General features: G+C 46.0%; 1 protein-coding gene across 4 annotated transcripts in view; it reads right to left on the minus strand.

Annotated features, from left to right (window-relative positions):
* Scn10a (sodium voltage-gated channel alpha subunit 10) overlaps positions 1-25485 on the minus strand; it is a 79763-nt gene extending 54278 nt beyond the window's left edge. For all 4 annotated transcript variants that reach the window (XM_034484075.2, XM_034484072.2, XM_034484073.2 and 1 more), the window contains exons 1-10: positions 25216-25485; positions 22404-22522; positions 18940-19020; positions 7681-7809; positions 7087-7178; positions 5920-6111; positions 5538-5601; positions 1850-1991; positions 1370-1567; positions 297-467 (exon numbers count right to left, since the gene is read on the minus strand). In XM_034484075.2, the coding sequence (XP_034339966.1) occupies positions 297-467; positions 1370-1567; positions 1850-1991; positions 5538-5601; positions 5920-6111; positions 7087-7178; positions 7681-7809; positions 18940-19020; positions 22404-22522; positions 25216-25485 (1458 nt within the window). The remainder of the gene's footprint in view (positions 1-296; positions 468-1369; positions 1568-1849; positions 1992-5537; positions 5602-5919; positions 6112-7086; positions 7179-7680; positions 7810-18939; positions 19021-22403; positions 22523-25215) is intronic.
* Between the last annotated feature and the right edge of the window lie 2078 nt (positions 25486-27563).

Below are 27563 nucleotides of genomic sequence, written 5' to 3' on the forward strand. Positions count from 1 at the left end.
GCTCCTCCTCCAGTGCCTTGTCTCAAAACTCACAGCTCACGCAAGTGTCCTAACCTGGAGCCTAGGAGTCGCCCTTCATCTGCTTCCCTTTCCTTATCTCCCAGTCTTGATCTTCACAAATTAATTCCCTTCCGGAGAATGCTGCTGTCCTAGCTTAGGCCACCAATGAGGAGGGGTGTCTGTCTGAGTTACCAAATCCCCTCCTCTCTCCCTGATCCCAAGGTCTTCCTGTTTTACCCATGACCAAAGCAGCTGCCAAGCTGAGTGAACCTTTGAGCCAGCTAAGTGTGTCTTACCATCCTGCGCTGGTTGTAAGGGTCGGACTGGAGTGATCTGTTGTCATCTGTCGAGCCCTCTGACACCCTTGATTTCACCCTGGGTCTTCTCTCGTTGGCATTTTTGGGGGCTAAGGGTGATCCATTGTGGGAATGGAGCGAGGTTGTGTCAATCCCCAGGGCTGCCAGTACCTGAGGAGAGAGTGGTAGTTGCAGCCCACACAATGTGACTGATCTTGATATTTGTGTATCCCTACAATATGGCCATGAAGATGAGGGATCTCAGAGCAAGGTTGAGGGTTAGGACACAAGCAGTGGTGGGATTGGGCATGGTAGAAAGGGGGTCACCTCCCTCCTTCAGCACTTGTGGTAGGTGCTGGCACCTTGCCTAGGCCCTTTCTAACAGGCCAGGATGCCTGCCCTCAGTCACTGTGTGAGTCTAACAGTTGATGCTCAATGCACAGTTGTGGAGTAAATGCCTTTGTCTTTCTGCTCCAGAGGCAGACATGGGAGCACAGTCAGCTGGTCCTCTTGCTTCTAAGTAGGGCTAACTCTGGGGTAGGCCACTGCTAGAGATCCCAGAGGGATCAGGCAACAGCTAACATCTGGTTGAGAACATTTTGTGGGTTAGATCTGCACATTGCCTGATTATGCTTAGCTTACTCTCCTTGTGTCCTAAAGACTCCTGAATAAATCACTTGGAGAAAACTCCCCCATTCAGATTCTTTTGTGTGTAGGGTGTGTGTGTGTGTGTGTGCATGTTTACAGAAAAGGGGTCAACCTTGGGAGTCACTCCCCCAAGACCTATCTAGTTTATTTTTGTGACAAGGTCTCTCATTGGCCCAAAACTTACCAACAAGACTGACCTCCAGTGATCCACCCAGCTCTGCCTCTCCAGCACTGGGATCACAAGCATGCACCTGACTACTTTTTAAAAGGTGGGTTCTGGGAATTGAACTCAGGTCTTCAACCTTGCATGGCAAGCACTTTGCTGATAGCCTGAGCTAGCCCCTGAAATAGGACTCATGCTCCTATAGAAGTCTGTAAAGGGAGACTCCTGTCCCAGAAGGTCCTCTGCAGCTGGCTTCACCCACCTCCTGTTCCTTCTGCAGCACCTCAAGGGCTTCCTGGAACTGTTTTTCCTTGGCTTCGATTTCTGCAATTGTTGCCTGGTTCTGCTCCACATATGCCATGGTAACCACAGCCAAGATCAAATTGACCAGGTAGAATGATCCAAGGAAGATGACCAGCACAAAAAAGACCATGTACATTTTCCCTGAAGCCCGGAGTGTCTGGAGATTCAAGGGAAAGAAAAGAGGGCTGTGTGTGGGACCCGTGAACCTCTGAAGATCAGTTAGACTTCCAGGATAAGAAGAGCCATGCAGCTGGCCCATCAGTCTCCACCCACAACTGTATGAGGACATACAGATTGCAATCAGCTGGCACAGACAAGTGTGGTGGTACATGCCTATAATCCCTGCGCTTGGGGTCAGAGGCAGGAGGATCACCACAAGTTCCATGTGAGCAAAGGCTACATGGTGAAATCCCGTCTCAAACAAACAAAACAGAGATACCTGTTGGTACAGGCGCTCCCAGGAGTCCTGCGTCATGAGCCGGAACAGTGAGAGGAACGCCCATGCGAAGGAATCAAAGCTGGTGTAATTAAAATCCGGGTTGTCAGAAGTTTTCTGGCAGACATAACCACTGGGGCAGTGGCTGTAGCAAGAGAAGAAAAGTGGCTGTAGCATGAAGCAGCCTTGCTGACTGGGAGCAAGACCACCATTGACATGGCCTTGCTGACTGGGAACAAGGTAAGAATTTGGGGCAGTAAGAACACGGCAGGTTTGAAGTCAGAGATCTGAGGTCAGAGCTCAGCCTACGGCTTACTAGTTGAACATTTAGTGTGAGACTCAGTTTCCCTCATCTCTAACATGAGGATGCTAATGCTTCTGTTCACTTTGCCTGTCTAGAGGAGTTGCCTGGAGGAGGCAAGACGAGAGCCTTGACTCAACTCAATTCTATTTGGTGTCGAGCTCTCTGTCAGCTTACACCAGAGCTTACAAATCCCCAGACACCCATGTTTGAAGAAAGCCTCCAGTTCCCACGGCGACAGTTATCCATCTACCACAGCCTCTCACACCTTCTTCAGTGCACAAAACACTACACATAAAAAGCAAGTATAAGTTCCTGTTGTGGGGGCCAGCCACAGGGTGGCAAAGGACCTGAGGACCTGCCTGAGGACCTCTGGCACTGACATAAAAAGCTGACTATGTTTGTACATTCCTGAAGTTGCAGTGTTGAGAAAGCCAGCTGAGACAGGAGGATGCCTTGCTGACCAAACAACCAGCTAGCCAAATCTCTCTCTCTCTCTCCCCACACCCCTTTCTCTCTTACACACACACACACACACACACACACACACACACACACACACACACACACACAATTCCTGATGCTATTTGCCTTGGAATCTACCAAAAGGAAGAGCTGAAAGAGTCTATGTGAAAAAAAAAAAAGTAAAGGTCACCAGGTAGTTTTGGTACTCGCTCTCCATCTCAAGACCCTAGACCTCAAGGCTCCAGTTTTGCCTTGAGCCAGCCCTGGCCCCCAGCCTTTGTGCAGATGCCCTCGGATCTCACTGCATTACTGCTCCGAACTGGCCTCTTCCTACCCAAACTGGGTCCATTCCTCCACTGTTAGGCTGCAACTGCCTGATGGGAGGTCTGTCTGCCTCTCTGGTACTTGAGATGGGGGCACAGGTGAACCCAGAGCTTCATCATGGAGAGCTGTGGGTTGCTCTGGAGCCACAGGCTTTAGAAGTGCCATCAGCTAAGTGGGAACACACAAGGTGTTGATTTAAATAGAAGGAAAGTGACAACCGATGTCCGAGCGACACTTTTCTGGAGCCAAAGACTCGAGTACCTTTGGGAATAAAGAGGTTAGGAGAGCTGGCATTGACCAGGTCCTCCTGTCTGTCTCTACCCCTCAGCTATGTCCAAGCTTACTCTTCTAGTTAGTTCTTAGAGAGGGTTACAGCTGTCTCACCATGATGGTTCATATTGAATGCCACCTCAACAGACTCTAGAATTACTCAGGAGACAAACCTCTAAGCTTGTCTGAAGAAGTTTCCAGGTTCGGTTAGCTGAGGTGGGGAGACTCTCCCTAAGTGTGAGTGGCACCATTCCGTGGGTTGGGGCCCCCAGCTGGATAAAAAGCAGAAAGCAAGCTGAGCACCAACGTTTATCTGTCTCTGCCCAGAGTAGGTGCCACGTGACCAGCGGCCTCGTGCCCCTGCCTCTTCGCCTTCCTCACAATGAACCGTACCCTTAAACTGTGAGCCCAAATAAGCCATTTCCACACGTGTTTCTTCTCAGGTGTTTGGCCACAGTAATGAAAAAGCAGCTACTATGCTCGCGTGAATCCCTCTGTCTCCACATGGGCACACAGGGAGCACATGCTTATCGATTGTATTTCAGGCAATCAACCATGTAAGTGGAAAGGAAGGATGAGCCTTTCTGATCTATTGCTCAGACCTCTCTTGCTCTCTCTTTACCTCAGCAGCCAAAGCAGGAGGCAGAGAGGAGGGTCCTCCCCCACTTGCCTCAGTTTATTCTTACTTTCTGCCCTCCACATGGAGTCACCTCCATCCAAGCACCACTGTTCACCCGTCTGTGAAGTGTCATGCCGGTCCTTCAACATCAGCCTCAACCACTGCCTCCAGGAAGTCCTCCCTGACTTTCTATCTGGCCTTACGGCATTTTCCATTGTGTTTATCCCGTTGATGGGACTCCCAACACGACATATTTTTCTACAGCACAACATCTTTATGCACATACAAAAGAGACCAAACCACAGCTGAGTTATATTCTGGATTTTCAGCCTGCGAGAATATTCTGCCTGGCCAACAAGATAGGTAGGTATTTTGGGGGAACTTGTAACCAAATTTCTGACTAGGGGCTAACACATAAAAATCGAAATTTCCCATCTCCCTCTGTTAAGAAAGTAGAGCTAGAAGCAGAGGATGCCCATTTTCACATGACAACCAACAGCTGGGCAGAGCGCTGTCTGCCCCTCTGATGGGGCATGAACTCTCAGTTGCCATGGTTCCCTCCTGGACCTCACTACTCATTTATTGTTATGTGCCTGACCTCTGTGAGAATTTGAAATTGCAAAAATGTTATACATGTATTTCTTCCCGGTACAAAAAAAAAAGAAAGAAAGAAAGAAAAAGAAAAGAAACCAAGAATAGAATGAGCTATGATGCTCAAATGTAGCCTTTAATGCAAACATATTTGTTTCTTCTGGAAGATGACTACTTGCCCCCTCTCCCTCTTGGTACCCACAGTCCTTTGGGATATGACCCCGCCATTCTTTTCACTGAGAGGTGACATCTGTTTCACCAGCCCTTGGAGCTGTACTGACTTGTAACTTCCTTTGGTCGAGGGAACACAGAGAGAATGTCACTTTGTGAAATCAAGATTTCCACACTTTCAAGGCTTCCCACGGAATCCCAAGTCTGCACAAGGACAGCTCAAGCCAGACTCACTGGGGCTATGAGACAATGGAGCACAGACAGCTGGCAGCGCATCTAACTGCTGCTCATAGGTGAAGCCAAACTCCAGCTGGTCCACGCTCCAGTGCTGAAGTGCTGGGCCACAAGCTAGACGGTTGTTGTGTTAAGTCGTAAAATCCTGGAGTCATTTATTACATATCAGAACCTGACTAATGCACTCACTGTCTGTGAGATTATGAGTGTCTGTGCATGTATGTGTGAGTGTGTGTGTGTGTGTGTGTGTGTGTGTGTGTGTGATCATATATTGTGTGGGCCCATGTATGTGAAGGGCAGGGTTCAACACCAAGTACCCTTTTCACTTGCTCTCCACTTTATTTTTTGAGACAGTATCTCTCACTGAACTTGACACTCATCGGTTGAGTTAAAATGGTTGTCCAGCAAGCTCTGGAGCTCTGCCTGTCTCCAGCTCTCTCTCTGCCCCAAGGCCCTGCAGTGCTGTGGCCACAGGTCTGCACTCATGTGCCCAACTTCCTATGTGGGTGCCAGGGATTCACACTCAGGTCCTCGCCTTGCACAGCAAGCGTTTTGCCAGCTGGTCCCTGCTCATGGCTCCCTCTCCGTGAGTTTTAAGATGGCAATGTCTACAGTATTCATTAATACGTTTTCTTTGGGATTCTGCAGTCTCTGCTCAAAGGATGCTGTGGAGAAAGGATGCTGGACATCTGTGAAGTTGTGGGATGCGTACTCACCCAGCATCAGACCCATTGCCACATAACAAGGGATCCGAAGTACCAGGCTTGGTGAAGATCTTTCCTAAGGAAAGGAAGAAATGAAGCCTCACGGTGTGTTCTGAAGCCCCCAATCTAGGCCTTGGGTGGCCAACAGGACACTTCCTGCCTTCTGTCTAAGTGAGGTCAGCTCCTTCGCCTACAAGCCTTCAGAGGACATTCAGGAACCACACACCCTTCTGAGCCACTTGGAAGCTGTACAGACCCAGAAAACCTGGCTTACTTAGAGCTTGTTAAACTTTCCCCTGCCAGGATAGCTACAGGGATGTGCAGGGCTTTGCACCGTGTCTCCACACAGTCCCAGGGTATCAGTGTTGGTCACTGCAGCAGAATGTCCACTCACCTGCCATTTCAGATGAGAAATTGTCAGCCTTGTGGAGATCTGTGCCATTCTTGATGCATTTATTCTTAAGGTTCCCCTTGAAGAGCTGGAGGCCCACCAAGGCAAAGACACTCAGGCAGAAGACTGTGAGGATGGTCACGTCGGCCAGCTTCCTCACTGAGTGGATCAGGGCTCCTACGATGACCTTAAGTCCTGTAGAAAGGGGACAGATATGCTCCCACATGGTGATGTGCCGCCCAGAGTACAGGTGTGCACCTTGGCCATCCTCCTCGATGACTACACACAGGTATGACACCCTTGCACATTCCAGGCAGTTCAAAGTCCAGACTCTCATCTGCATCCTGCAATCGCCCACAGAGGCAAGTGGGCGGGGCCTGCAGTCCTCATTATAAAACCAATCAGCGGAGGCCTGGACAACACATCTGTTTATCATCTCGAGGCTAAGCAATGATTGACACTCATGAGTCAACTAAAACTCCCTGTTGGGTGTCTGGGGATGCACGTAGCACAGTGGTCAAGTACTTGCCTAGGCATGCACAAGACCCTGAGTTCTATCCTCAGCACTGGGAAATTTATATTGAATCCCAGCTGTGTTCCCAGCTCTGTTCAGCTGTGAAGTTACTCTTTTCACTGGAACATCTGAGGAAGAGATCAGAGCCAAGAACAGCCAGCCGCAAAGCTCCTGCCTTTGAGGAGGGATAAACTTTGTTAATGGCGATCACATTCTACAGGGGGCGGGAGGGGGGGCACAGTGTCACAGACAACAGAAAGTGTTCTGATCTGGGTAACAGTCTAGGATCCAATTGTGTCATTTTGGTGGAAAAATAGTTGTTTTGGCAGCACACATGTGAGACCCTGTACCGGAAGCTGAGTGATGCCTATGGTTTCATGTGTGGCAGATTGTGTGACCACTAAAGATAAACTCTGTAGCACTGAGGAACCAACCTTCCTTTGCCTCTTACTATGAATCACCCCTTACCTATGTTTCTTCTATACTTAAAGCCTCAGTTTCTTTGTTAAATAGGCCCATAGTCAATAGTCCCTGTCCTGGAGCACGTGCGCGTGTGCGTGTTCCCGTGCTCATCAAAGAAAAGCTGTAGAAAAGAACAACGGCTCTGTTGGGGTAAATGGGCTTCAACATTTAATGGGCTGGTTAGAGTCGCTCACCTGGGATCACAGAAACAGTTTTCAGGGCTCTGAGAACTCGGAAGGTCCGCAGGCCTGAAATCCCACGGAGGTCTATCGCTGCACCCACATACCTGTAGAACCGAAAGGCTTTTCCTCAGGGAAAAGGCTCCAGAGTGCATGCAGCACACTCAACAGGAGTTATAGGGGGAGGAGCCTTGGGAGACCCAGGAGAGACATGACATTTCCAGCGACATTACCATCTGTAGACTGACATGGATAGCCACTAAATCTTGGCTCAGAAAGAACCATTTCAAGAGGCAAAAGTTGGATTTCAAACACACAGGCTTGGTGAGCCTGCCTCCTTGAACATGGTTTCTTGGGGTAGGAATGATACTGAGCCTCTTCTGACCTGTGTTGGTCAGTTATTAGCACAGAACTGAGTATTTGCCATGTCCCCATGGGCGTAGGACAAGTCCAATTATGTATTCCAACACCCAGACTCCCTAAGACTCCACCAGAGAAAGCTGGATTGAGATGTGGAGGTAGTTCAGATTATGAGCATGAACGCTGCCCCCCAAATTCTACACCCCCAAACCTACAAGAACACACAGTCCAGCTGAAGGAAATACTCACGCCAGAATAATGACACTGAAGTCCAGCCAGTTCCAGGGATCTCGAAGATAAGTGAATTCATTTAGACAAAACCCTCTTGCCAGTATCTTTATCAGAGCCTCGAAGGTGTAAATGACAGTGAAGGCATACCTGGGGGGAGGTGGAGAGAGGGACATTAACTCCGGTGAGGAGGGGCCTCGGGAGTTTCCTCTGCCAGCAGTGAGAACTGAATCCCTGCGGCCGTTCCAAGGGAACACATACAAGGACCATTGTCAAGGCAGTGAAGAAGGATGAAGAGTCATGCAAGTGGACGGGGAAGGCAGAGAGAGAGCCTGAGGACAAGCCCAAGAGGGGGAAGGGCTTGTGAAACGGGCAGAGGACAATGTCAAGTGAAGAACCGAGTCTCCTCCTGTCCCATTGAGAGGCTCCAAACTATGGGTGCTGGAGGCTCCTTTTTCAACCTGTGGGTGTTGGAAGATATGAAAGATATGAAACAGGCATGGGTCTCTGTAACTGTCCTCTTCCTGGTACCTCCCTACTCTCTTTTCTTTTCTCACCATGCCTGGATTAGCTGTGTCCCTGGCATCTGTTCTGTGGGAGAAGAAGGAACATCTGAACTCACAGATTCTCTTAGCAGGGCGGAGCCTAACGGAACTGGCTAACCCAAAACAGCCCCTTTGTTCTGCTGGGCACCTTGTTGGGTTTCGATTTGAAAAGCTGAGCTTGGGAGCAAGGTGATGTTTCTGGAACGTTCAGAATCCTTTGATCACCAGTGGCCATGGCTGTCACACTCTGGCTACCATCATCAGCTCTACCTGAAGGCCTTGCTGAAACAGGTTACTCAGTTGTCCTCAGTGCCTGGTTCAGGAGGTCTATGGTGAGAATCAAGGATTACAGTTTCTAACATGGTCCCAGCTGAAGCTAATGGGCTGGCTGGGGAACCACTGGCTCTGGGACCTGCGTGCGCACAGAAATTGCACTTGATTTGGTGCTGGGAAGATGGCTTGGGTTGAGTTTGGATCCTCAACATACCTGTAAAATGCCTGTGCTTCTCTAAACCCAGCACTAGGTAAGTGGAGACAGGAGGATCCCTGGGACTCACCGGCCAGCCAACTTAGCTGAATCCATGAGCTCTAGGCTCAACTAGAGACCCTGACTCAAGAAATAAGGTGGAGAGCAACTGAGAAGAAACTGGACACCAGCCTCTATCTGCACGTGCACACACACCAACCCATATATGCACGCATACACATGAGCATGTGCATGCATACACGTACACACACAAATAATTAAAACTTTAAATTATGAACATGTGGTTTTGTGTGAAAAACAGGAGGACTCTTGACTGAACATGCATTTAGCTCATCCTTCTTGAAAGCCCCTTCAGAATGATAGAGGATCTTTTTCAAAGACATAAACCCAGAATGATAAATACAAGCTGCTCTGAAGAACTCTGAGAAATTCAGAACTTAGAGATGCTCAGGACTCCAGAGAGTGGGCTGTGGAAGAAGGAGCAGGTAGGGCTTGGAAGGCCTGTTCTGGTCTCTGCAGAAAACAGCTGGCCTTCTAGACCAGACTTCACCTCAGTGAGGAATCATCTCCTACGGAGCTGGAGAGGAAGCCTAGCATCATGAACCAAACAGGAGGGGAATGCTGCAGCCTGAGGCTGAGTGGAAAGGCAGGCACCTCCCGCTCTGCCTTTGCTAAGTTCCTAGAAGGCAGTCAGATTCACAGCTCATGAAGATCTACCCAGTTCCCTGTCTGTCATGCTCTAGTTATATAGCTCAGGCTGGGCTTGAACTTGTGAACCTCCCACCTCAGTTTTCTGAGTGTTGGGATCACAGATGTCCAACATCACAGCCACATTAGATGCCACACATTTAATAAGCCAAGGAGTGTTGGGAATTTGAGGGATGTTTGAAATCAAAACCAAAACATGAGCCAGGCACGGTGGTACATCCCTGTAATCCCAGCCCCTGAGAGGACAAAGCAGGAGGCTTGCAAGTGATGTACGAGCCAGATTGGACTGCACACGTGTGTAGCAAGCCAACCAATGCTATATAACAATACCCTGCCTCAACAACGTCACCAGCATCAAAATAAAACAAAGACCAAAGGCAACCAAAGAAGGGGTTAAAAGTAAGAAAGAAGCCATGGAATAAAATCTAATGAAAGAAAAAAAACCTGCGATAGATATTTTTAGAGACTTAAGAGGTGAGATAAACATTTCTTAAAACAAGAATAGAAGTCTACAGGGGGAAAAAAGCATTAAAGAACCAAACAGAACTTCTGAAAGTGAGATTGCAAATAAAGTTTTAGAAACCTCAGAAGATAAAACCTGAAGTAAGAATGAATAGAACAGGGATTGAAAATCGGGGAATTTGATTGCTATCTGGTCTGGAAAGAAAGAGATCAGAGGAAAGTATCACAGGAATTGTTCAAGGTAAAAATTTCCCCAAATTGAAAGATCTAAGTTTTTTAAAACACGGACAATCATCCAGGAAAATGGATGAGACATTTAAATGGCCCTCACCGCAGCAGAACTCTACGAGGTTTCAGATCATTCTGCACTAAGAAAAGCTTAACATTTTGTCTGAGAGACAAAGAGAAAAACAAGGCAACAGGCTACCTAGAAAGGATTGATGTCTTAGTTACTGCTTCATTGCTGTGAAGAGACACCATGACCAAGGCAACTTAGAGGAGAAAGTACTTAATTATGGTCTTGCTTACAGTTTTAGAGGGTGAGACCACGGCTGGGAGCCGGCAGGCAGGCACGGAGCTGGAGCAGTAGTTGCAGGAAGCACCAAGAGAGTGAAGCTGGGCATGGTGTGGGTTTTTGAATCTCAAAGCCCACCCCCAGTAACACACCTCCTCCAATAAAGCCATGCTTGTTAACTTTCCCTAAACACGCCACCAACTATAAACCAAACTTGGTTCCAAAAAAAAATGTTCCAGTGTGTGAGCCGATGGGAGCCATTCTTATTCAAACCACCCTAGCGGAGAATAAAAACACCATCAGATATTGCAGGAGACACCTTGGCCTGGAAGATCAAAACCTTCAAACCTTTCATTTCCCACGCAGAATCTGTCTGTCAGCCTAACTGTCAGAGATGAAGATAACCCCAGAGGGGTATGCAAACCTGCAGCTATTGACTCCCTGACTCCAGGGAAGTCTTTGCTACGGATGTGTAGGTCAAGTTGAGCTGAGAGATCACAGAGACAGAAGCAATTTCTCTGAGAGGAATGGGGACCGATGGGTGAACTGACGTACCCAAGTGAGCAGAACAGTGAATGGAGTCCATGGAGGGGACTCTTGGGACAAACGAGAGATGCATAGAAAACTGAGCAAAGGAAAAAAAATCCTTGTACAAACCAGGAGAGTAAAACCAGTGTGGGTGGAGGAATCGGAGGACTGGAAAGATGGCTAAGTGGTTTTGTATAGGTAACACAGAGTAATAGAATTTTCGAGAGTATTGATGCAAATATAAAAGAATATGATATGAGTGTGTATTGAAATGTCTATAATTTTTGTGACCAAATAATTACAATCAAAATTTAATTTTACAATGAAGGCCAAATCTAAAAGACTAATATTTTTCATGTGGAGAGAGTAACAGTGCCAGAGACCTCCTGAAGAAGTCTGCTCTGGCCAAATGGCTACTTGAGCGGTCAGTGACATTCTTACTGGATTTGTCCCCCCCTAGCCTTTTGTGTTTTCTAAATTAGAACATTTTCATTTTGAATTATAGGTTGTTGGGAAGCCTTGATGGATATTTCCAGCTTTTCAGATCAAACAGACCCAGAAATTATAAAGTTCTTTCTAAAGACTATGTTCAGAGTTTCAGCGAAGGATGAGGACCCGGGTCTTCGCTGTGGAGTGCTGGCAGCTCAGAGCCTCACTGAGCAACAGCTGGAGCAGAGGCTCCTCTCCTTGGTGAGTATGGCAGCCAGTGGCAGCAGCTGGATGTGATTTTAAATGTATGTCCAAAGTCAGTTTTCTTAGATAAAGAAAGGAATATTAGGTAATGGGAAATAGCCTCTCTCTCTCTCTCTCTCTCTCTCTCTCTCTCTCTCTCTCTCTCTCTTGCTCTCTCGCCCTCCCTCTCTCTCTCTCACCCCCCTCCCTCTCCCTCTCCCTCTCCCTCTCCCTCTCCCTCTCCCTCTCCCTCTCCCTCTCCCTCTCCCTCTCCCTCTCCCTCTCTCTCTCTCTCTCTCTTTCTCGTGAAGTCCTTTCCTTCCACTTTGTTTTGACAAAGCTGTCTCATCCATCACTGTGTGCACCAGGCTGTGAGAATCCTCCTGTCTCCACCTCCCATCTTCCAGTAGTAATACTGACCTTACAGATAGGTACACTATGAGATCCAGCTGTGACATGAGTTCTGGGGATGCGAGTTCAGGTCTTGGCATGGCAAGCACTTCACCCATTTACCCAGCCTCTATAAGTTTTTGTTGTTTAATATAATAATTTGACACAAAGGCCTAAGCTTTTAAAACTGGGCACCAGGATGAGCCTTATTCTCTGTCATGATTGTTCTTTTCTTAAGTATTTATCCACTTCCATGGGGCTATCCAAGTGTTCCCCACCCATCTGATGATGGAGCAATCCCTGCTCTGTCCTCGTGGCAGAGTCTGTTCATCATCTGTATTTAAGATCCGATGTTCTGGTTGCGGGATTTAGATGTCTATTTTTGTTATTATTATACCTCAGCAAGCCATCTTCGAAATGATGATTCATTTTTGTAAACTAGGATATTACGATAGGCAACAGTAACAGTGATGGATGAAACTGAACAAACATGAACCACTGTCAGGACAGGAGAACCCATTATTCAAGATAACCCATCCTCAGCTCCTCGCTAGCCAGCGGGAGCTGAATCACAAAATATTATATGATGTTAGAGTTCACCTTACATTTTATATTGGAAAACAGTGCATTATAATTCAACCACACTGTTTTCTTTCGAGTCTGCTGATTGACTGAGAGAACAGTGAAAGACTTCAAATGGCTGAAGAGAGACATCCGGGGATGGGATGAGCTGAAGGGGTCTGTAAGCAAATGAGGATTTGGAGCTCCCAGGGGACAGCAGGCAGAGTGTTGGACTGATCCAAAGGGGCATGACTACCAGCCAGCCTCAACCGTAAGAATAGATCAAATGGGCTGATGACATGACATGATTCAGCAGGGAATGGCACTGTCACCAGGGTCAAGGAACTGAGCTGGATCCTTGTAAACTAGATAGTAGGTGAACATCAAATCTTGAAAACTGACCTCTGACCCACAGACTCACAGAGGTGGGGGTAGGGAGAGGGAGAGGAAGGCGTACTCATAAACAAGTACCTTTACAGATCAAATAAAATACACACTAGCAAATTGAATCCAGGCCAGGATCAACTAGAACCATTAAAAACAGATGCGCAAACCTGTTCATGCCTCCTAGTCTATTGATAAACACGACAGTGCTGACAAACAGGAAAATACTGATTAAACAAAGATCACTCATTCATAACAAAATTTTGTCTTCCTGATTGCTGAGATGGCAGGGACTTGCACCAAGAACTCTAGGTACGCCTGGCAAATCATGCCTTCTTGAAGATGAGAACATATTTCTTTCAGGGTAAGTCTTCTCTGCAAGCAACTGTTTTCCAGAACATTAGTATAACCAGGCTATCAGACACCTTCAGCAACTCTCTGTGAGTCCCAGGGCCTGAGGAGGGTGAGAACATTCCACTAATACTTTTTCCTTAGTATGGCTCTCACCTCTTCCTGATACCCGTTCTAGCACATTCTCCCTCTATAGTTTCTTGTGAACATAAGAAAAGATTAGAAATGGATTCCCTATGTCTGTCTTGCCCAAGCAGAGAGGCAGAGAGAGAAGAGAGAGAGAGAGAGAGAGAGAGAGAGAGAGAGAGAGAGAGAGAGAGAGATCGGGCTCCCATTAGCCAGCATGTACTAGCACAGAGCTAATGTTTCTGAGACACACAATGGGAAGCTAAGAAAAGAAAAAGACTGTATGTCAGATAAATTGTATCAAGGACAAGGCTATTTCATTGGCTTCTGTGTCTTAACTGGCTACAGTTTATTTTCTTCCTAAGAAAATACACAATATAATATGTGGGGCAGGATCTATTCCAAGGATATGTATTCTCTTCTCTGGTCCCAGCAGCAAACAGCTAATGCTGTCCAGCTCACACTCTGAAGGTCAGAGCTACTCCGGTGTTTCCACAGGCCGAGGACATGCACCCTAGTCCCGAGCTGGAACCAGAGAGGAATAGTTCTGTTTCTTTTCAAAGTGTGTTTATAAAAAGAAGTTATATAAACAGTTCAGTTAATCTGGGGCCTAGTAAAGAACCTTCTTAATAATCACTAGGAATGAAAATTGACACAGTTTTGGAATGTGATTTGGCAATACTGTAAAAATTAAAGTTATAGTGGCTGAGGCTGTAGCTCAGCTGGTAGAGGGGTTGCCTAGCATGCACACGCCTGAGGCCAATCCTGTGTAAGCGGGGTGGGGAAGAACATACGTGGAATCCCTAGCACTCTGGAGTTGGAGGCAAGCCAGACATTCACAAGTACATAGAGGGGTCAAGGCCATTCTGCAATACATGAGACCCAGGCTCAAAAGAAAGAAATTAGATTATATGCTCCTTGGTCCAGGAACGTCTCCTTCTAAAAACTCATCTCTCAAATTTTGTTGCATTAGCTGCACAAAGATATATGCTCAAGACGTAATTCATCAAAGAATTAACCGTGTCACAAAAATATAAGGACTCTTACGATGATTAGAGCTTATCACAGAGAACAGTTCAACTCAGCCTCTCCTGGGCGGAAAGACCCATCCATCCAACTTCTACAGAACCAATTGCTGCTGAGATTCTTTTAGTGAGATTTCACTGAATCTATAGATAAATTTGGGCACCGCTAACAATTTAATAATAGTAATCTCCTCATCCATTATCACAAGACACATTTAAATTTATATAAGTAGTTTAAATTTCTCTCAATAACGATTTTTCAGTTTTTTGATACAAAGGTCCTGGGCGTATATTTTACAGCACCATTTGAGTCGATGTACCCTGCTTTGCTACTTACCTCTTCTTCTAGGGTTACTAATTTCTGTTCGCCTTTCATTGACTTTAGCGTTTCTCTAATTCTATGCCAGACACTCTTGGCCTCAGCTAATACTAAGATGCCACACTTCTGAACCGTAAATTGCCTCGTGAGTCCCTATAGGCTCCGATTAAATTTGTTTTAAATCTTTTTGTCCCTGGCGTTTCTGCAGCTTTAGTTTGTAGTTGTCTTTCTTAGAGAGGTCTTTAAGAGTGCTCTAAAGCAACCGAGTATAAAGATTTCCTCTCCCCACAACCCCAGTTTCCTGCCATTTTCTAATTTTATTGCAGAATGACAAGAGAATTTGTTATTTGTTCCTGCTGCTTTGTGGAACTTACTGGGTTGGGTTGTGTGGCTGCCGTTTGTTTTGTTCTGGGATGGGTTACTGTGGGTTATTGTACGGTCTGGTGATTTAGATGGTCTGCGATGCACTAACCAGATGCAGCCTGTTCTTGTCCCCTCTTCATCTTTACGAACTTTTTGCACGGTATCTGTTACAGGCAACAAGAGCTGCAACTCTTCAGACCCTCTAAAGGCTTTCTTTATTTGTTTTCGGTTTCGTTGGTTTGTAAATATCGTTCATTCACTGCAAAGCTCTAACTTGGCCTCCCCCCCCCCCCGCCCCCGCGCCCCCCCCCCCCCCCCCCCCCCCCCCGTGTTTAGTGTTCAGAGCGTCATGTTTCTCTGGCCTCCTGCCCTTTGCTGTAAGTTCCATTTTCTCTGGTCAGGGCTCCTGCTAGATTTCTGTCTGTCCTTCCTTACGTGTTTGTCCATTCTTCCGTTTTATGTAGCCCAGGCTGGTCTAGAACTCAATTATGTTGCTCAGGCTGGCCTTAGACTCCTGCTCTCCCTGCCGCAGCATCCTGAGTGCTGGGGTTGTGGGTGGGTGTTACCAAGGCTGGTTTTCCCCCGTTCTTTAAACCTCTCTGTATCATTTGTGTGGGGAATGTGGGTGTATGCCCACATGTGTAGGTGCAACCCATGTGCACATGGACATGGTGACCAGAAGTCAACCCTAGATAGCATTCCTCGGGGCATCATCCAATGTGTTTTTTGAGGCAAGGTCTCTCACAGGCCTGGAACTTGCTAGGCTGGCAAGCCAGTGAGATCCAGTGTCTGCTTGTCCCTGGCTCCCCAGCACTGGAATCCTGGGCTTGTGCTGCCACATCTAACTTTTTACACACTTGCACTTCAAGCCTCTCGGTTACATAATGAGTGCCTAGTAATCTTTCATTGTAATTTAATTTTGTCTTCCTTGATTTAAAAAAAAATGGAATCATTCGAGAGTTAATAGAACATCCGGAATACTGCTTGTTTAAAAACATTTTTTTCTTACGACAAAATTAGTTGGGCTGCCATGTTTTTCAAATTTGACTTTTAGAGATGGGTCATGACTCTGGGTAGGAGCTGGCACAGGTATCTTCTTTCTCCTGAGAATTATCTCCTAGGGTTCTCTCAACCTGTGGCCTGCAACCCCTCTGGGGTCAAGTGACCCTTTCTCAGGGTCACCTAAGATGATCTGGAAAAACAAATATTTGCATTATGATTCATAACAGTAGAAAAATTACAGTTATGAAGTATCAACAAAAATAACTTTAAGGTCGTGAGGTCACCACCACACGAGGAGCTATATTAAATGGTGGCAGCATTAGGAAGGTTGAAAACCACTGCTCTAGGAAGTAGCGAGATGGTCCAACAGTCATGAACGCTTGCTCCTCCTACAATGAACCTGGCACCCATTTCAGGCAGCTCACAACCATTTGTAAATTCAACTTCGTGAGATCCTATGCCCTCTGCTGGCCTCTGTGGGTACTGCACTAGGGTGTGCATATGCTCAGATCCACATAAATCTTAAAACAGTTATTATCATCTGGTGAAACAAAAATTCTTAGTTTTAGTATACCAAAGTATACCTATCCTTTTCTCCTGGTTACTGTTTCTTATATCATATGTAATAAGACTTTTTCCTACTCTGAGGGCATAAAGACATTCCTCTGATTTTGGTCTCCTTTACACCTTTGTATTTCACAAAGAAATGGAGAGCTGACTATAGTGTATGCTGCTGAGTTCCTTACTTGGTTTGATTGTTCCTCTAGGTCTCCTGATTTTCCATCCTTCACCACAGACTGATCCTCTCTGGTCTGTGGAGTGACCTTTATCACAGGTTAAATGCCTGCACACACAAGCTGCTGCTCGGTTTAGAGTCTGGCTAACCTCCCAGCAATGGCTCCATAGTCAATTTGGCCCCAGTGGTGTGATTTCTCCTTCCTTGTATTCCTTCCTCAAAAGTGTCTTGGCTATCATTTACGCTTTGTATTTCCACATACATTTTAGAATCAGTGTGCCAAATAATACCATAAATGCTTATTAAGACTGCATTGGAAATCTCACTAAATAGATTAGTCATCAATATTGAGACTTGGAGTCTAACAACATGACATTAGCTCCCTATTTTGGGGGGTTGTTTTTGTAATTTACTCAATGTTTTGATATCCCTTTTTTTCCCTAGGAGTTTGATATTTTGAAATGCCAGTGTAGATGATACTTCAAAAATTATTTCATTTCCAGCTTGTGGCTGTTACAAACATACAAAGCTGATTAATGTATATTAATTCACACAGCTATCTAGATGTACAGTTTTATTAATTCCAGTAGATTTTAAAGATATATTTTTGTAATTGTGTGTGTGTGTGTGTTGTGTGTGTGTCTGGTGTGTGTGGTCACATGCATGTGAGTGTGGGTGCCCATGAGGGCCAGAAGAGGATGTTGGATCCATGGGGGTTGGCCTCCACGGGCAGCCGCACTCACGCGCGTGTGAGTGCACACACAGACAGTTGCCAGCTGTCCAGTGTGAGTGTCTGGAGTGAACTCCAGTGGGAGAGGCTCTGCTGAGCCAGCTCTGATACTAACAGTTTCTCTCTAGGTTATGTTGGATATTTTATGTGCACTACATAGTTTTCTGTAAGGTACAACATGCCTGGTAATTTTCTTTCCCATGTACTTTTTTTTTTTTTTTTTTTTTTTTTTTTTTTGCCTTATGACCCTGACCAGAACCTCCTCTATGAGACTGGACTGACAAGAATGGACATCTGTGATATTTGTTTTCTCCCTTTGGTCTCAAAGCAAGAGAGTTCCACACTTGTGATTATGTTTAATAAATGAATGCCCTTGGGGGGGGCACTGCTTTTTGAAGACTTAATACTTTTTATCAGAGTGTGACCATTTCTTTCCGTTCCAACTCTTCTAAGTGTTTTGAAATCATAAACGGAAATTGAACTTTATCAAATGGAGTTTCCAGTATCAGTTAAAATGGCTATTTTCCCTCCCCTTGCTCTATTAACAGAGATGAAGCATCTATCCCATTGTGGCATGTGTTGCTTTTAGAATTAGCAAGAGCAAACGGTGGGAAGAGAGAAAACTTTTCAGAGACCCTGTTGTTATACCTGCAGGCTCAAGCAAGGGCAGGGACATCTGCCCCAGCTGTGGTGTCACATCTGTTTTTAGGAAAATTCTTCTGCTCTCAAACAAAAAAAGATTTAGTCTGCCAACCAGAGACACGAGAACCTTAGAAATGTTACAATCCTTCTGAAGCCACTGGTCACAGTTTCTTCTTTGTTTACTCCTGTCTCTTCAAGAGCAGACCTTCCCAGAACCTGATCCTCGTGTGTGTGTGTGTGTGTCTGTGTGTGTGTGTGTGTGTGTGTGTGTGTGTACCTAGGAGGACTCACCTACCCAGGGCATTAGTGTCTAATAAAATTAAACCCTCTAGGCATCAGAGTTTTAAAAGACCTTAAAGTTCCAAAGTAGAGTCAAGGTTGATAACCACTAATCTACACTGTCTTGAAGTTTAAAATCATGCATGTACTTGGGGGAAAGATACACAGAAGAAACCTAACCGTTGCAAAGTCAAGGAGGCAACAGAACTCTCAGACCTGTCCAAATGAAAGCTGGCATGAAGCAAGCCAGCGGCATGGGGCAGCAGCTAAGGTAGCTGCCTGCAGAGGGTGAGCCCGTGCCCTTTGCTCTCTCTCTCTCCTGGTTCGAATCCCGCTTTCCCCGTGTGACTCTGCCCGAGTTTGATGGAAAGCTGGCATGATATACAGAAAGAAGAGGAAAATGCTTCTAAGAGAGAAGAAGGGAGAAGGTACAAGAACGGCGGCAACGCTACTCACTCGACTTTCTCTGAAAGATCAGTTTGGGTCATGCACACACAGTTCACCAAAATAGTGACGGTGATGAATATGGAGAACCAGCTGTAGGTTCATGTTAAGGAAGTGAGAGAGAGTTATCATCATCCCCTGGTCTCAGATCACCTTGGTGCTGAACGAGATGTTGGCAACTCAGCTAATACCGGCTTTGTGTGGTCTTGTCATGAGGTGGCTGCTCACACTTGTCGAGCGCCTAGCCCATGCATGCTGAGAACTCTGTCTTTATAATTAGTAGAAGCAGTTGTAACGGCAATAATGACAGTGTTGGATATTAAACCCCAACCCCTCGCACTAGGCAAAGACTTTACCACTGTGCCAAATCCCCAAACCTTGTCCAAATTATGCCAAATGCCATTAACCCACGGGTAGCTTTTCTCATTTACATTTAAGATCCTGGCTAACAGCATGATGAGTCTTAAATAGCCTTCCTGAATCCTGTTGCATCGTGCAGCCTGGTAACCATAGTAACCAGGTGGAGGGTATTATTTTTTATGAAAATCAGTTTAGTTAGATTGTTTTCCTAAGCTGAGAGCAACCACACGGAAGCAATGGATTCTGGGTAGGGATGGCCAAAGCAGGCTCAGGAAGTGAAATCCTGGCTTTGGAAGGATATTCCAAGGAGAATGGGGTGTTGCTAGCCAGAGAGAGACTTAGGAGTGAAGGTTTGGCTAAGTGACACTTAGAAGGGAGAGGGGGGCTTTGAAGGGAAGGGAGGAGCACAGGTGTGGACAAACAGAGGCAGGATGAGTCTAAGCAGACCTTTGCTCAGCATGAGCTCCTACAGTCCCTGGTAAAGGAGAAACCCCTAACCTAGACAGAAGCTTCATCTACAGGGGAAGGACAGCACTCACCCCCCATCACTTCAACTCAAGCAGAAACATTTAAAACCATGTTAGTTTTCTGTAGATACCTTTCTGGTTTTTGTTTTACAGTTCCTCGGGAAAACATCTATCTGAACAGGGACATTATTCCAATGAAACCAGATTTCCCCATTAATTTACAGTGAAGAGATATGTGTTCCCATAGTGGGGAAACTTAACCCAAGGATGAAAATTAAAACTGCATCTTTAGGTCTGCAAACAAGTTGTATGCTATCCTGTGTCTTATGGAGGCGTTCACAAGAATGCGACTGGAGTTATAACTTTGAAGGAAATAGGATTATTGGAGTGCAGATTCTACACCTTGAAGAATCTTGTTTGGGGCTGTAGTGACCCAACTGATAAGCCTATCTGAACATAGTGAGGAGGATACCCCACTATGGACTTTCTGTCCAGCTGCCTCTCCCCCAGGTAATTAACTACCCACCGGATCTCAAGGCAGGAGGACTATTCCTTGTTCACTTGGTTGCTGACAGGAATTGTACTTCTAATTAGCTATTGTTTACTGATGTCTAGATAATTCAGCTGAGATCCACAGAAGACGGTGTGGATTGGGTCATTGTATACATCTTTTTTTAAAGCATAAAAAGCAGTTTTGGTAAGCAGTGTCTTTTTTTTTTTTTTATTCTTTCATATACTGAATCCCAACAGCAGTTTTCTCTCCCTCACTCTGCCCCCAAGTATCTCTCTCCCACTTTCTTTCCCCCAGATTCATCATCAGCCCCCCTCAGAAAATAGCAGGCCTCCCAGAGACATTGATCAAACACGGCCTAACAAGCTCCAGGAGTGTACTATCATGTCAAGGCTGGACGGAGCAGCCCAGCAGGAGGAGATTTCTTAAGGAATTGGATGGAGAAAATGTGTAACATCTTGAATCTCAGTGACATTTTTTAAAATATATTTTTGAAACAAAAACTCATGTTTTGTTTTATGTAGAACAATATAATTTATATAGTAAATAGACTGACTTGGCATCGTTTTAAACAGAAGAAAATCTGGAAAGAATTCAGGCTACCTGACCCTTTGCCTGTGAATGACAGATGTTCCCAGTGACGGGTGACATCGGGTGACATGGGATCCCTGTGCACCAAAGAATGAAGGAATTTAAAAAACTGAGCTTTCCCACTAGTGCCTCAGAGGAGGGACATACTGGAGTCTTTCTGATGCAAAACTGGGTCTTGTTGCTTCAATGTCCAGAAGTTGAATTCAAATGTATTTTCAAAAAAGCAACATTTTGCCTGAGTAGAGATGGCCTGCTGAGAGAATTATTACCTTAATCTGTGTCTGTTCACTTGCTGTCTACATTCTGGCTGAAGACACTGCCCGTGACATGCTGGAGGCTGGACCTCTTAACTAGCTGTGTGACCTTGGCGTTTCTGAAATGCCTGAGTGTTGGTCTCATTATCAGTAGAATGAGGTATTGCTAATCCTTCCCAAAGCTCTTGTACCTGTGACAGTGTTGACACTTGGAAAGCGCTTAGCCACCGGGGGCCTGTGATTATCATGAAGTATTCTGAAGACTCTAAAAACCCAAGATTCAATTCAGAAAATAAAATTCCTATCGAGTAGCCATAGAGATAACCACAGCAAGTGAAAACGGGCTGTACCGTCATCAGCAGGGTAGTTACACCGTGAGTGCGTGGAAGGTTCTGGGCCAGGCTTCTTAGCTCAGGTACCACTGGACAATTTACTAGACTGTTCCACAGTGGCTGGGGTTGTCTAAGAAAAGAGTAAATCCCTTTCTACTAAACCACACTTGTGTACAGAGGCTGGCTACCATCTGTCCTGCAATGGAGCAAGGCTGTTCTGAACATGAGCTTCCCAGAAGCCAGGGCTGCACATGATGCTGAGAATTTTCAGTTTGAAAAATGCCTGGAAACCCAGCCCAAGTCCTCCTTTTAGCTACTTTGGCTTGGGCCGAATAAAACACAAAACAAAAACAGCACCGAAGGTGACTTCTCATGCTCCCTAAAGGAGCCAAGGTAACACAGACCAGGGATTGCTCTGTCTGTCTAATTACGCTTCCTTGGGGCAGGAACCTCAGACAAACTGTATTATAACTGTATTATTTAGCCTGCTGATAGTTTGAGGGTAGCTTGTGATATTGCCAGTGCCCACAATTAGTGAGGTTCTCATGGAAGATGATGGGGGCTCTGTCTGTAATAGAATGCTCTCTTTGCTGTCTAGGAGGCATTTCTCTGTTGTGTAATGAGCAACCACCCCCAGCATGGTCTATGATAGTGTGACAACTCACACCTGGGCATTTGGCCAAAGAGCCTTGGTGTCTTCTTACCAGCCATTACCTCATGGGGAAAGCAGGCCATACTTGATGGTATGGCTATGCCTAGGGCATCAGTAAAACTCACACCATCATAAAGAGGACATTTGAGTGCCCCCTGTGTGGTACCATAAACTACGTTTTCAACGTGATGACATCACTGTCTTGAGATTCAACTGGAGGAAGGCTCTGTTGCTAACCTCTAAGAAAGGTGCCAGACACCACAGGCAGAGCATGAGTCTGAAGCATAGAAAGCAAACTGCAAAGGATACGAGTGGACAGACACTTTGATGGCTGTTCTTCTGATCAGGTTGAAGGGACTGAAGAGCCACAGGGCCCAAGTGGCACTGAATCTGGAAATGGTCCTGCTTTTATTCAACACCATGAATGTCTAGAACAAAGCAAAGCACAAGGGGGTTCCTTGAGAAACAAGAATTCGGAGTGGCTTCCTCATGGGATTATGAGCAAGACTATTGGAAGAACCATGGCTTGTTGACCATTTAGAGGAGGGACAGAGTTAGAGGGTGGGCAGAGAGAGCAGAGGCCACATCCTCACCCTCTCCACAGGAATCTGGACTCAAGATTGAACCAAGGCAAGCCCATTCAGAGTGCTTCATGAGTAGGCTGCTGACTCAAGGGCTGAATACATGCAGCACACCCAGGGCATGATTCTGACAACAAATGGTTGAGCTTGGTTGCATTCAATCCAACGTGTGTACATGCGTATATGTGTACGAGTTAATATGGAAATTCAAAGATCATTCCTCAGGAGTTTTCTACAAATGCTCACTAGTCTGAAGCCAACTAGGAGGCTAGGCTGGCCAGTGAGGCCACTTGCCTTTTTCTCCTCCTCCTCCTCCTCCTCCTCCTCCTCCCCCTCCTCTCCCTCCTCCTGCTCCTCCTCCCCCTCCTCCTCCTCCCCTCTTCCTCCTCCTCCTCCCCCTCCTCTTCTTCCTCCTTCTCCTCCTCCCCTCTTCCTCTTTTTCTTCCTCCTCTTCTTCCTCCTTCCCTCTTCCTCTTTTTCTTCCTCTTCTTCTTCCTCCTCCTCCTCTTCCTCTTCTTCTTCCTCCTCCTCCTCTTCCTCTTCTTCTTCCTCCTCCTCCTTCTCCTTCTCCTCCTCTCCTCCTCTTCCTCCTCTTCCTCCTCAGGAGTGACATTACAAGTGTGTTCCACTTTTTCCCCCATGTTTTCTAGGTATCAAACTCAGATTTCCATGCTTGTTCAGCAAGTCCTTTACTGACTGAACCACCACCCCAGCCCCAGAATTTAATTCCCTTCTGACTAGAGGACCCTGGTCCTGTGATGTTCCTGCTTTCTGCTACTTGGATCTCGGCTCTAAACCATCTCTGTTCCCTTCTCTGTGCATTTAGAAGGGATGGGTTCCTGAAAGAGAGAGGAGGGAAAAGACATCCCATGTGTCTCATCTCTTCTACAAACTATATTTGCAATGGCTTGTTCCAGTTCTTTGTCATTTTCAGACATGTTCTTACCATGTTTTGGCTGCACAGAAAATCTAAGGTGCAGCACAGGAGAGGAAGCTGTCATGGGCACCTCATTAGACTATTAGCTTTCAATCTTTTGATTAAAAAATCATTAAGTACTCTATTATATTTATATTTTTCTTACTTTGTTCATGTATGTTTGTATGTATATATATATGATAGAAATTTTATATGTATATCTATGCAACTCATCTGTCTATCATCTGTCTATCTATCTATCTATCTATCTGCAGTAGTTTGAATATACTTGATCCAGGGAGTTGCACTATTAGGAGGTTTGGCCTTGTTGGGGTGGGTGTGGCCTTGTCGGAGGAAGTTTGTCACTGTAGGGTGTGCTTTGAGACCCTCCTTCTAGATGTCTGAAAGCCAGTCTTCTCCTGTTTGCCCTTGAAACAACACATAGGACTCTCAGCTCCTCCAACATCATGCCTGCCTGGATACTGCCACGATGGACTGAACCTCAGAACCTATAAGCCAGCTCTAAATAAATGTTGTCCTTTATAAGAGTTGCCATGGTCATGGTGTCTCTTCATAGCAATGGAATCCTAACTAAGATGGGGGGATTGTCTTGATCATGATAATTCAGGTGGGAAGACCCAATCACTGTGCACAGCACTATCCCAGGGCAGAAAATCCTGTCTGTGTAAGAGGTGAGAAAGAAATCTGAGCCATGGATGCTGCATGCATCGTCCTCAGACTACAGACATGGTGTAGCCTGCTCCCTCATGCTCCTGTTCCCATGTCTTTGCTACCTTGATGGCGTGCAGCCTGGAACTATGAGCTAATAAATCCTTTCTCCCTTAAGTTGCTTATGTCCAAGTATGTTATCACAGCAACATGGAAGGAAAGTAGGGCACATACTATATTAGAATATATATATGTGTGTGTGTGTGTGTGTATGTGTATATATGTGCATATGTGTATATATATACACATATATACATATATATACACACATATACATATATATGTGTATATATACATACACACACACACACACATATATACATACATATATATATATATATATATAAAGCTTTAAAACCCAGGAGCACATAGGCACAACTTCCTGTGGCTGCTGTGAATGACGCTGTTCCCTTGGTTACCGCTATATGCCTACAAGATGATGATGTAAGTAAGAGACGGGTGACAGTAAACTATTATTTCAAGACAGTTTGACTTCAGTAACCCATGGGAGAGTTTAGAAAACTCCAGGGGCTCTGAGACTATACTTTAGAGAACCCTGGCTTAAGGCAACCCTCTCAACTCGAAAATCTGTGCTCTTGATCTGCAAAGAGAGATAAACATCTCTAGAGGTTCTAGGCTGGGTCTCATTCGTGGGAACAACCAACTTTCAAAGCAAGTTCTGCAGCAGCTGTGTGATTTGGATATTTGGGTTTAGTTTGCCCTATCACAGAGTTACTAAAGATTCAGAGCAAGGTGCATTCACCTTGCTTTGAGTCACCCTATTCTTTAGTGAACAGCTAGTACATGGGGTGGGGGCGAGGACTTCCTGGGTTGGGTGAGACTGCGGCTCGCTCCCCAAGAGCTGAGTGCAGATGTTCCCGGTGGCAGGTCTTACCCTGTGTGTGCTGTAGAAAGGATCCAGGTCCTCCAGAGGCTCCCCGACCAGTTCTGCTGGGAGCTCACCATAGAACCTGGGCAGCTGGTTACAGGCTTTCAAGTCCAGCTGAGGCCTGGGCTTCTCACCCTTGTCCTTCTGTCCTCTGGGCTTGGCTCTGGCCTTCTTGGCGGCGTGGTGGGCAGCGATCTGCTTCTCGATCTCTGCCAGTGACTCTGGAGTGAACCGTCTGAAGTTGGTAGCTCCCACGGACCCAAAGGGGAACTCCATCTTCTCATTCTTCTTGGGGAAGAATTTACACTTTTCTGGGAGGAAAATAACCAGAGAGAGGTGACAGCTTCTCCACTGGAACCCTCCTATCTATCACCCCTACTTTATTGAGAGAACAGCTCCCTAGCTTTGTCTCCACCTCCTCAATACACATCCCCTCTCCCACATTCCATCCTCTACAGGCCCTCTGCAAATCCAGGTACCACGGGTGTGTGTCTCTGCTCCATATCCCCGAAGCCATTGCTTTCTCCTCACTTTGTAAGAAGCCCCAACCCATTCCCCACAAACTAGCTTTATAAATTTGGACATCTTTCCCTCATTGTAGTGAAAAATATTATAAGAGTATGTCTTGTTTTAATCCCAGGTGTGAGGACATGGAGCTGCTTCAGACTGTCCACAGCAGCTGACTACGATTTGCCTCTTACTCTAGCAGGGGCATGATTTTGTTAGCTGCAGACAGTTTCTGTAAGTGTGTGACATTTGGAATTCTGGGGACTTTCCAGAGGCTATAAATTCTAGAGCCGCTATGAGTAGGTTGTTGACTGTTGGTTGCTATTGGTTGTGGTTTGCTAAATAGTCATGTGCAAAAAACAAAGAAGAAAGAAGAAGAGAAGGAAGAAGAGGGAGGAGGAGGAGGATGAGAAGGAGAAGGGGAAGGGGAAGGGGAAGGGAAAAAAGAAGAAGGAGGAGGAGGAGGAGAAGAAGGAGGAGGAGGAGGAAGAGGAGGAGGAGGAGAAGTGGAGAAGGAGGAGGAGGAGGGAGAGGGAGGGGGAGGAGCAGGGGGAGGGGGGAAGAGGGGAAGGGAGGGGGAGGGGAGGGGGAGGGGTGGGGGAGGGGAGGAGGAGGAGGAGGAGGAGGAGGAGGAGGAGGAGGAGGAGGAGGAGGAGGAGAAGGAGAAGGAGAAAGATGATTGGATATCCTGACATCGAAGATCAAACTTGTCCCAAAGAACTGGACACCCGCAGTCAGCAGGAAGTAGTCTAACAATAACATCATCTCCTTTCCCCTCTAACATATTTTCTCTCCTGTCTAATGTTAGGGGTTGAAAGGGTACAAAGAGGCGGAGAAGGATGGGAGGAAAAAGAACCCACAAAGCATCCAAAGGCCAGCTAACCTCATGTCTAGGGTCGCCCAGCTACAGCCTCCCCCTGGTCTCACTGAAGACTTTGGCTCCTGATCTCCATCTTAAGTTTCACCCGACCTTCTAGTCTTTTATCTACTGCCATTTTTTTCCCTGTATTTTTCCCTTTCTTTGAACTGCCAGTGGGTCCCACTGTCCACAGCAGGAGAGTTCTCTTCACAACCACATTAGACTGGATTTCCCTACTTAAATCTGGAGCCCAGTTCCATCTAGAGCAGTTGGATTCAGTTTTCTCTGAACCTAGGCTGCTCTAGGTTGGAGCTGCCAACAGATGATCTGTGCAGGCTGTGATTCCCTAGTTAGCAGTTTCCTCTAGTCTGAGATTTCAACGCTTTGCTGACTAGTCCCTGTCTCTTCATGGAGACAGCCAAAGGCCATGTTTTCTAGTTGATGAAGAAAAACAGATCAAAACTCTGACTCACCTGTGTTCACAGCCTATGTCACCCCTCCTCCCCGCCAGGGTCAGTTCCTAGATCTCTCCTTTAGTTCTTATACCTACTGTCTCCTGTCACTGATTCTTTTCCTGGCTCCTTCCTACCTATCAGCAGTTAGAAATGTTTAACTCTTTCTGTTCGTTTGGGTTTTTGTTTTGTTTGTTTTACTTTTATTTATTTACTCTCCATTAGTTTAAATCCAGGATGGGTACAGCATCACACAGATTCTGTGTCCAACAGCCTTTGAAGGAAGATTGTTTCGGAATTTGGCACAAACCATACCACTGTTTCCATAGGGACGAGTTACCTTCACTCAGATCACTCTGGGTTTTTTTTGGTTGGTTGGTTGGTTGGTTTAGTTTTGTTTGTTTGTTTGTTTGTTTGTTTGCCTCCAGGAGTCACTGTATTGGTTTTTTTTTTTTTTTTTTTTTTTTTTTTTTGCTGTGTACACATAAGCACATCTCTTGTCTAAGTAGAACTCAGTTTCATCTCGGGCATAAATG

This window comes from Arvicanthis niloticus, chromosome 21, assembly GCF_011762505.2.
Source record: "Arvicanthis niloticus isolate mArvNil1 chromosome 21, mArvNil1.pat.X, whole genome shotgun sequence".
In the NCBI taxonomy this organism is placed as follows: domain Eukaryota; kingdom Metazoa; phylum Chordata; class Mammalia; order Rodentia; family Muridae; genus Arvicanthis; species Arvicanthis niloticus.